Source organism: Geospiza fortis, unplaced genomic scaffold (assembly GCF_000277835.1).
Source record: "Geospiza fortis unplaced genomic scaffold, GeoFor_1.0 scaffold157, whole genome shotgun sequence".
Taxonomy (NCBI): Eukaryota; Metazoa; Chordata; class Aves; order Passeriformes; family Thraupidae; genus Geospiza; species Geospiza fortis.
Genome location: NW_005054314.1, coordinates 8,106,466 through 8,116,619, shown reverse-complemented (window position 1 = coordinate 8,116,619; position 10,154 = coordinate 8,106,466). Strand labels below are relative to the sequence as shown.

The window sequence follows — 10,154 nt, the reverse complement described above, 5'->3', positions numbered from 1 at the left end:
CTCCCCCGGGTGCCCCGGCCGCCCAGCCCCGCGGCTGTGCCGGGGGTACACAGCAGACGTTCTCCGCTTTCTTTGCCGGTGGTGCCGTGGCCAGCGAGCAGCTGTTCGTGGAGATGGCTGACAGGATGGTTGCCGAGGGCTGGAGGGACGCGGGCTACGAGTTCATCTGCATCGACGACTGCTGGATGGCTCCGACGCGGGACAAGCAGGGCAGGCTGCAGGCGGACCCCAAGCGCTTCCCCGGGGGAATCCGCAAGCTGGCCGACTACGTGAGTGCCACCGCGGCACGGTGTGACCCAGCCGGGGAGCAGGGGAGGGCAGCACGGCTGGGTGGGTATGGCGGTATCACTGCTGAGATAAGGCCCTGCCTGCCACTGTGGGGTTTTGCTTCCCTTGCTGCCCCAAATCCTCTTCCTCCTGCCTTGAGGCTGCCCCAAGCCAGGGTCCGTTTCTGTCTGCAGGTCCACTCCAAGGGTCTGAAGCTGGGAATCTACAGCGATGTTGGGAGCAAGACGTGTGCTGGCTTCCCTGGCAGCTACAACCACTATGACCTGGATGCCCAGACATTTGCTTCCTGGGGTGTGGACCTGCTCAAGTTTGATGGCTGCAACTCTGAGTCACTGGAGCTGCTGGCAGAAGGTAGGCACGGGCTCAAGGCAGCTATTCCCATGGGTGGGAATATTCTGCAGGCAGCAGCAATTCTAGGCCCAGCATCAGGCTCCAGGGACTCGCTTTTCCCTCAGCATACTCATTTAAGGGACTTGCTTACAAAAGCAAATCTGAGGCTCTGTTCTCAAGGCCAAGGTGTTGAGTGTTGCTGTGTTAAGTTTTTACCTGCTCAGTCTCCTGGCGCTGTCCTTCCAGGACAGCTCAGAAAAGGAGCTGGGAGCCCAGAGCCTGGATCAGGCTGAGCACAGACACATCAGCTGTGGCCTTTGGGGGTGCCTGTGCTCCCTCAGCTCTTAACTCAGCACAGGCTTTGCCCTTCTGCAGGGCCTGTACTGCAGAGCCCAGAACATTTCACACACTTAACCCTCAATCCCTTTGGTGGGGCCTTGTCAATGTGAATCAGCCTGAAGCTACAACAGTTTGTGTCAGCCAGAAAAGGAGCAGTTAGGAGGGCTTTTAACAGATAAAAACGAAGGGAATTATGGCATAGAAATCCTACTGGGGTTTTTCTCTTAAAGCACACCAGTGTAAATACCACTTCAGAAGAGATTTGCACAAAGGCTGGTGAGCCAGCAGCTGAAAGCTCTGCAGCTCCCTGTGCTGAGGGGACTTGGCTACAGCCTCTTTTGAAGCACAGGCAAATCCCAGTGCCACAGGAGTAGATTTATGGGAAGAATGCTTTAACTTAGAAAGCTTTTTTCTCTTGAGTGGGCTCTCTGGCTGCTGGCACAGTCTGCACCACCACGTTTGGCAGCAGGAGTCCTGCACAAAGTCCTGTCTCTGCCTGGCAGGGACAACCTGCCCAAGTGACAATGCCATCAGAGCCAGATGGTGGGGCATATGCCAACTGCCAGAGACAGGAGCACAGCTCAGCACCCTGAGTGACAGCTGAGCTGAGAGCTCCTGCTGGATCATATGTGCAACCCAGATACAATCCAGTTGTACTGAAGCAGTTCCAGAGGAGATAGCAGACTTTTCATTCCCTCTCTGCCAATTGGAAGTGACTGAACAGGGCTGTTTGGGGACAAGGACAGGAAAAACTCGAGCTTTTACATTCCTGCCCAGTCCATATGGCGCAAGGGCCTCATGAGAACCTACTCCTACATCACCCAGCAAAGCTGCACTGCCTGATAGATACTGACTTGTGTTTCCTGGGTATCTAGAGGAAAAATGCCTTACAGGAAAGCTTTTAACCTCTTCCCCTGGCTGTATGTACAAAGGGATCAGCAGTCTTGGAGCAACAGCCTGCCCAAGCAAAGCCCCTGTCCCTGGGAGGCAGGTGACCAGCTGCAGACTTTAAATTCCCCTGTTCCCCCTGTGGTGTCTCAACCACAAAAATGTGTTCAATCTTAATTTTGCAAGAGTTGAACTGAAACCTGAACCTGTGACATCGGCTTAGTTCTGCTGTGTGACCAGGGAGGTTGTGTAAGCTCTGTCTGTGCTCTTCCTCTAGGATACAGGCGCATGTCTGTGGCCCTGAACAGGACTGGAAGGAGCATTGTGTACTCCTGTGAGTGGCCTTTCTACCTGAGGCCTGTGCAGCAGGTAAGGAGTGCCTCCCAAGGTTTATCCTGGGGCTCAAGTGGGAAGAAGAGAAAAACATTTAACATTGCAAAACAGCATCCTGAGAAACGTGCTGCTCTCTGTTCTGACAGAGAACAAGGCTGTAAAATGGAGAAAAAAAACCTTTTCTTCCAGAGTGCTGAAGCATTCCTAAACCATTGCTCTGCTGAAGTAGATTCAGTAGGATTATGCAGCATGAAGGCACAGCCCAGATGGAGCGAGCCAAAAAAACCACAGCATCCATCTGCTTCCTCTCTCCAAGGAGCCAAGCAGCAAACCATTGGCAGTGCAGACACACAGCCTAGCAGATAGCTCAGGGTAATTCCTCCTGGACACAGAGTGCTGCAGGCTCAGCCTTACAGACAGCTCTGGGGACCATGAGAGAGGCTCTGTGACATCCCCTACCCTGTTCAGTGACAAATTTCTGCCAGCCAGGGTCTGTGATTGACACGCTGCCCTCCACCCACAGCTGGAATTAAATGCATTACTCAGGAAAGGGTGTAAACCTGAGAAATAGCAATAATTACTGGGATATTACAGTTTAACACCACTGGCCTTGTCACACCTTCAGTAAAATTGGGAAGGAATTTTGTAACAGAGCTGGTGGTCACAACTGTTCTCCCAGGAGGAGCAATAGGGTTGTCTGGAACGTGTCAGAGTGGAGGTACTGGGCACAAAGCATTCAAGGGAATCAGCACACACTACATCATTCAGATAGCTGGTGATGGAAGGAAGGTGTTACCCTGGTTCTCCCCCAAGCTACCTTTGGTGCAGTCTAGCTTTGTTGACACTCCTGTTGTACAGCCAGGTGCTTTGTCTAATCACACTCATTGTTCTGGCAGCCCAATTACACAGAGATCAAACAGTACTGCAATCACTGGAGGAACTTCTATGATGTCTATGACTCCTGGAGCAGCATCAAGAGTATCTTAGACTGGACAGCACTTCACCAGGACACCATTGTGAAGATAGCTGGGCCAGGGGGCTGGAATGATCCTGACATGGCAAGTACAGCAACACCCACCCCACCTGAAGCATCAGCAAAAAAACCTTCCCTCAGCTGTGGGCTAAGAATGGGAAGGGAGAGAAACATTGAGGGGAGGGGCTCTGATGGGACCCTAGGATCAGGATCTTGGTGAGAAGGTCCAGGGTGGAAAGAGAACTGCAGCTATGGACAGTAAGCTCCATCTTTGTGTCACACAGCCTCCACAAGCAGTACCAGCTCAGGACACAGATGTGGCTTTGGGGGACAGTGTCCAAAGTGCTGATGTCCCACCAGAGTGAAAACCCCTGGGTGCCAGCACTGCAAGAATCTGAATCCAAAAGCATTCTCAAACACTGCCTAACCACTTAGAGTTCTCTTCACTTCCACCAGGGACTCATGCTAAACTGCCACGCAGTCATTGCTTTTCCCAACCGGCCGGTCCTGCTCCTGGCCCTCAGCCTATCTAGCCAGGCTCCAAAGAGAGGTCCCACCCTGTGATTTCCTGGTACTGGTGGCCCAGATTGGCCCCCGCAGTTAGTGTTACCAGGCACTTTTTGTTTGCTTGTCATAGCTGGTGATTGGAAACTTTGGGCTGAGCTGGGACCAGTCGGTGACTCAGATGGCCATGTGGGCTATAATGGCTGCTCCCCTGTTCATGTCCAACGACCTGCGGCACATCAGCCCCGAGGCCAAGTGGCTGCTCCAGAACAAAGAGGTGATTGCCATCAACCAGGACCCCCTGGGCAAGCAGGGATACCAGCTTTCCAAGGTACAGCAGGAGAGGGGGGGTTCAGAGTGGGGCAGGGAGGGATGAAGAGGTGCTCAGGGTTTGGGAAAGGAGCCCGTTTGTTCCTGAAGCCTGCTGGAACAGACAGGCACGAAGATCACCACTTCAGCCTCCCACAGCCCTGGGTTTGTTTTCTCCTTGGCAGGACAAGAACTTTCAGCTGTGGGAGCGGCCCCTGTCTGACCGAGCTTATGCTGTGGCAGTGCTGAACCAGCAGGAGATTGGAGGGCCCCAGAAATTCACCTTCTCCCTCACCTTCCTTGGCAATGGGCTGGCCTGCAACCCAGCCTGCTCCATCCGACAGGTGCTGCCAGCCAGCAGGGACTGTGGTGTGTACAGCTGGATCTCCTCCCTGAGCGTGGAGGTGAACCCCACAGGCACTGTGCTGCTCAAAGTCCTGCCCCTATAGGCAGAACAAAGACAATCTTTTCCTAAGCCTCAGGCTCTGTCTGAACTTGAGGCAGGAAATTCATCTCCTTCTTCCAAGCAGGTGCCTTTCTTCTCAGGCATTCATTATCTGAACCTTCAGCTGAATGTGACAAATTGCCATCACTCCATCATCAAGAGGTGACAGAGAAAGGGTGAACAGCAGAGCAGGGCCCCTTTCCCTGGCATCTCACCCAGCTCCTCCTCCAAGGGGCTGGAAGGGCTCCAGCAGGGCGGCAGCTCCTGTTCACACCCACTGCCACTACCGAGCAAGGAAAGGCGAGGGATGCACAGGCAGCACCTTACAGCTGGCCTGGAGCATTTTAGGGACAATAGGGAAACACACCTTGGCCACCTTGCTCTCTTTTCCAGACCTGGACACACAGTCCAAGAAAAGCTGCTCCCACCCCCACTAAGGAAACCAAACACTTGACTCAGAGCATGGACATGCACTTCCATCTTCTGACAACTCAGGGACTGACATGAACCGTTGTACTTCTTAGCAACTTTCTTGACAGCTGCTATCAGGCCTTAGGACTCAAGTGAGGGCTTCCCCTCACTCCAGGAATCTCTCACCAGTGGCTGTCACTTCCCTTTAGATGACAACTCCCTCCCCACCCTTCATATGGCCACTGCAGTCCCCTTTCTCCATGAATCCTGCCTCCCAGAAATCCCTGAGTGCTTGCTTCCCACTGCTGGTAGCAGCCTTTAGGTTGCAGGAGACGGATAATCACTTAAGCAACCATCTTGTGCAAATATATTATCTTCTGATTACAATACAATCAGAATTTCTTGATTTGTTCTTCTGTGATTAAGCACTTTGATTAAAATCCCTTTAAAAGCTATGCTTTTTCTTACTTGCAGTGTACAAAAGTACAGCATGATATCTGAAATTAAATAATGGTTTAAAAAACAGGCCAGTTTGTTCCAGTCATGTAAGTTTTTGTGAAATTTATCACTAGAAACAGCACTCAATGAAACTGATGTAATACAGCTGTACAGTCCACCCCCCAGGCCAAAGCCACCACTGCCTACACAAATCTGAAAATGCCATCACATCAGCCACTATTTAATAAGCAAAAACACAGATTCCCTTACAGTTCAATAACTGAGTGCTCTCAATCATGATGAAGATGTGAAGAGGCATCTCCCCATCCTCCAGCTCCATTTTCACTACGAGAAGCTGCCCGTAAGGGTGAACTCTGCATTGCATTCCCAGCACCTGCTAAGAGCAGACTTTCTACTCACAGAAATGTTCCTCTCTAAGGGGAACTAAGCTGTCCTGGAGGCTGTCCCCACAATCTACCATACTCTGCTTGTTGCCCATTTGAAACTTCACTGCTGTGCTTGGCCTTCTTCCCTCAAGCAAAATGATAAGAGGAGCCAGCAGCAGTTGGCACAGGGGAAGGCAGCTGAGGCCTGTTACACCATGTGCCGGGGTCAACCACAGGCACGGAGCTGTCCCTCACCTCTCTGAGCTGCCACAGCTAATGGCACCTGCCTCATTACCTAATTAGGGACCTGCCTAATGGTGCAGGTATCAAGCCCACTGGCTGCTCCAAGGCCTTTGCTCCTCAGGCCAGTACAGCTGTTTGTAAAAAGGGGCCTACAGCCAAGTGCAGGGGCTGTTCAGGGGAGTTCATAAACGAGCCTGCACCATGTTCATGCACAGAAGTCACTGGCACCCATTACAGAACACCTCTTGGAAACATAGTAAAGAGATCCCAGCTACTGGCAGGGATTTTTCAAAAGCCAGGTTAAAAACTGGTCTGTTAAATGGTTCTGCAAGCAACAACCTCCCTGCTGAGCTGATGTACTCACAGCTCCCACCCCAAGAGAAAACACATTAAAAAAGCAAGGGATCAATCTAATTACTTTAATACGGTCCATAACGATGAGCAGGACGATGCTCAGAACTGGATCACCTGGCCCTGTAAGAAGCAAGAGACAAGAGTGAGTTTATTCACCACTGAGTATTGCCCCCCTTTCTCAGCCACTCACAGAATACAAACTCACCTTTCTCTTCTTGTCTCCTCCCAGCTCAAAGTGCTTGCACCTCTTAATTGCTAGCATCCTCTTGGACCTGCAGTTGGGTTCCACACACTCCAGCCTCAGCACAATCTTCTTGGTGGTCTTGGCCTGGGAGAAGGAGCAGGGTGTTTCAATGAACCACACATCCCCAAGCAGACAAACTCTCAGGGAGAGCTTGTTCCCTGCACTCCTGAACACATCAGTTTGTTCCCAAAGCATAGAGAGACTACAAACACAGTTAGGCTCCCTCCACTGAAAAGAAGGTGGCACTTTAAGGATCAGTACAGGAGTGAAGTGGATTGGTATCTTCACACAAAGAGCACTGGCAAAAGGATTCAGTGGGGCAGGGCTGGTTCCTGCAGGGATCAGCCATGCTGGAGAAATCTGTTCTACTGAACAGAGCAAGAAACTCACACTCTTAGTGTGGAAGCACAGACCAGCAGAGCTCAGGAGAAATCGAGAAGAAAATCGGGCAAAAGAAACACCTGGAAGCACCACTGGCAAATTTTCTCTGGAGGAGCAGTGACACAACAGGCTCAGTGCAGACCTGTAGCTACTCAGAAGCAGGATGAAACCTGAAAAACTGCAGAGGGAAGAATCCAAAGCTGGAGGCTGCTGTAGCAGCTGGACAGGGCTGTAACCACCAGCTAAAAACCTCAGCCAAGCATCCATACAATGCTGACTGGGAAAAAACAGAAATGAGAATTGCAGTGTGCAGGTAGAGAGTGCCAGCAATGCAGCTGCTTGGTGTACCCTGCTTGCAGAAGCATTTTCTGTGAGGTCTCCCCACTTCCTGGCACAAAGTCAACTTGAAAACCCGCTGCCTCGTTTTTCCTTCTTGCTGGAAGGCTTCCTGTACACCTCCAGCAGGACACCAGGGCTTCCCAGCAACGAGCCAAGCAGCTCTGTGAGCATAACTAAATAATTCACACAAAGTAACAAACCCACCCACTGGGGTTTGCTTCCCTGCTGTAAATACACCAAGCAAGCAGACAGCTCCTTTCCCTTTGCCAAGCCCTTCCCCTTGGACAAGCAGTGAAGCAACGTTCCTTTCACTGCAAATATCCTTTCCAGAAAGACCCTACTCCCTTGCAGCATCAAAGCTGAGAAGCTGCTCTGCAAACACAGCCCAAGTCACCCTGCAAATGAGAAGCATCTTCATGAGACAGGACAGCAAGGAGATGAGCTGTGTTCTTGATGGGAGCTTGCAAGGGAGACGGAGAAGGATTTTACAAGAGCACAGAGCGACAGGGCAGTGGGAAATGGCTTCACACTGACAGAGATTTTGATTAGAGAGTAGGAAGAAATTCCTCCCTGCGAGGGTGGGGTGGCCCTTGCACAGGTTTCCCAGAGCAGCTGTGGCTGCCCCTGGATCCCTGGCAGTGTCCAAGGCCAGGCTGGATGGGCCTTGGAGCAGCCTGGGACAGTGGGAGGTGGCCCTGCCATGGCAGGGGGCTGGAACACGATGGTCCCTTCCAACCCAAGGCATTCTGTGATGAGGAGGGGACATCTGCACTGCCAGCACAGCACTGCCCTAGCACAGCCAGAGCAGAGCACTGAGGAACACTCCCTCAGCTGGGCATGGATTGCCAGGGAAGCTCCTGTTCCTGAGGAGCAAACTCACTCACCTTTTTACGGAAGATGGGCTTGGTCTGGCCCCCGTATCCGCTCTGCTTCCGATCATAGCGCCTTTTTCCTGCAGGAAAAACAGCTCTGGTCAGGCAACCACCGAGGAGATGCTCCAGGCACAACTGGCACTGCCTAAATCCCAGCACAGCTCAGTAGAACCAGTGCCACGGCTCTTGTGCTGTCCCCAAAAGTGGAACCTTCCCCTCAGCTGTGCACCCACCAGACACACAAGGTCAAGGCACTTGATTTATTCAGAGTTCTGAGCAGAGAAAAGTGCTGCATGGTAAATCCTCAAAGCCAGCACACAAAGGGCCGAAAATATTTATACAGTCCTGTTCAGGTGATATTAGCATAATTAATCCACATCCGTACGGGCAGAGCTACCATTGGATTCACTTTCTTTCACCTCAGCATATTTTAAACTCACAGCAGGGCTCTCCCTCGGCTGGCCAGCCTGGCTCCAGTTGTGCTTTCACAGCCAGCCAGGTTCACCCAGAGCACATTCCCAAATTAGTTAAACATTTCTATAGGACAACCATCCGAAACTGCTTTGCGCTAACACGTCCTTAATCTTTCTCCCTGTCTCATATTTTTATAGTTCCCTTTATTGTACAGCACATCCTTTAGGCCAAGATGTCCTCCCCAGCGATACAAATGTTCCTAATGTACACCACCCGTGCAGGGCACACCACACCCGGATCGCACGCAGCTCCCCTGGGTCGCGGCCCGGAGCGAGCCCGGGCTCACCCTGCGCGTAGAGCGAGTCCTTCCCCTTCTTGTACTGCGTGACCTTGTGCGGCTGGTGCTTCCCGCATTTCTTGCAGTAGGTCCGGCGGGTTTTCGGCACGTTCACCTGGAGGAGAGGGAGAGAAGACGGGCACGGCCGCTGCGCATACGCCACATCCCGCTCCGAAGGCCCCGCTACCGCCCTTCCCCTTTCCTCGGACCCTGCGCTGCCATCCGGGGATGGGGAAGCCCCCGCGCCGGTCTGACCGCCCAGCGCGCCCCCAGGGCGGGGGAGGGAGCCCGGCCCGGCGCAGCCGCGGGGCGGATGACGGCGGGTGGAGCCCAGCCCAGCCCCAGCACTCACCATTTTGGCGGCGGCGGCCGGGAAAGGAGGCAATGACCGGAAGCGGAAGTGAATGTGAGCTGGGAACCATAGAGAGGAGCGTGCAGGGGCGCGCAGGGCACGGCGCCCCCTGGCGGTGGGAGGAGAGCAGCCATGGGCGGGAAGGTGGGTGTGCGACGAGGGGTGTGAGGGTGGGAACTGTGGGGTCTGCGGGATGCAGGTGACATCCAAATGTTTGAAACACAAACTGTGTGTCAACAGAGTTCCTTGTTAAGGTTGACATGTTTCAGTGATGTCAAACCTGGGTGGAAGTTAACAAGGCTTGGGAAGGATTTACCATTACAGAGAATGCAGAATTTAGGAGCACAAGAATGATTGGCAGAACTCTCAAGACAAGGATGTAACTAGCAAAGCTAACTCAACAACTGTGCTGAACAGCTCTGAGTGGATAAAAGAGATTCCAGATCACAGCACCAACTCACAGACCACCAACCCAAGAAACCCACTGACCCAAACAAAGAGGAAAACTGAACATGTAGCCTAATTAAAAAGAAATTGAAGGAATTTAACACTATAAGATAGAATACTAATGAATTATGTAATCTGTAGCCAATGAAGATTAATGTTTTCATTTGCTAAAACGTATAAACAGTAAAAACTTTTGATAGTCACTCTGCTGGCTTTGTGAATTTACCACCAAAACCTCTTTCCACACAGAACTCTAAATAAAAATACCTCTGTTCTGTGTGGGGATCAGCCCCATCGGGTGAAAGAACCCATTTTGAGGCAACATAGGGCTGGTCAGCCAACTCATCCAACACCCGGCACTGCCCAGAGCCCGGGGCAGGCTCCCGGCCTGGCGCCCCCACGGCAATGGCCCTGCTGTCTGCAGGAGGAAACACAAACGCGGCCTTTGAGTCACGAAACGAAAAAAGGGGAACCGAAAGGGTGGGGTTGGCCGGCCCCGTCCTTCCTCCCTGCGCACCCTGCCGTCT

The 10,154-nt window shown here is 52.3% G+C and overlaps 2 protein-coding genes across 2 annotated transcripts in view; one reads left to right on the top strand and one right to left on the bottom strand.

Moving 5' to 3' along the window:
* The first annotated feature begins 50 nt into the window (after positions 1-50).
* On the top strand, positions 51-5,345 carry GLA (galactosidase alpha). Its single transcript, XM_031056074.1, has 6 exons — positions 51-269; positions 462-639; positions 2,123-2,214; positions 3,075-3,236; positions 3,789-3,986; positions 4,150-5,345. Exons 1-6 carry the CDS (start codon positions 114-116, stop codon positions 4,411-4,413), a joined length of 1,050 nt encoding a protein of 349 aa, XP_030911934.1. The 5' UTR covers positions 51-113; the 3' UTR covers positions 4,414-5,345.
* Positions 5,346-6,292: 947 nt separating this feature from the next.
* Positions 6,293-10,154, bottom strand: part of RPL36A (ribosomal protein L36a) — a 4,902-nt gene continuing 1,040 nt past the window's right edge. Inside the window, exons 2-7 of the mRNA XM_005419879.3 lie at positions 9,895-10,070; positions 9,181-9,289; positions 8,838-8,943; positions 8,090-8,157; positions 6,447-6,569; positions 6,293-6,361 (exon numbers count right to left, since the gene is read on the bottom strand). Coding sequence (XP_005419936.2) covers positions 6,341-6,361; positions 6,447-6,569; positions 8,090-8,157; positions 8,838-8,943; positions 9,181-9,289; positions 9,895-10,070 — 603 coding nt within the window. The 3' untranslated portion in view covers positions 6,293-6,340. The remainder of the gene's footprint in view (positions 6,362-6,446; positions 6,570-8,089; positions 8,158-8,837; positions 8,944-9,180; positions 9,290-9,894; positions 10,071-10,154) is intronic.

Coding starts and splice junctions, on each gene's coding strand:
- GLA (XM_031056074.1), top strand. CDS start 114: ATGGCTGACAGGATGGTTGCCGAGGGCTGGAGGGACGCGGGCTACGAG. Junction 3,237..3,788: donor GCTGGAATGATCCTGACATG/GCAAGTACAGCA, acceptor TGCTTGTCATAG/CTGGTGATTGGAAACTTTGG. Junction 3,987..4,149: donor AGGGATACCAGCTTTCCAAG/GTACAGCAGGAG, acceptor TCTCCTTGGCAG/GACAAGAACTTTCAGCTGTG.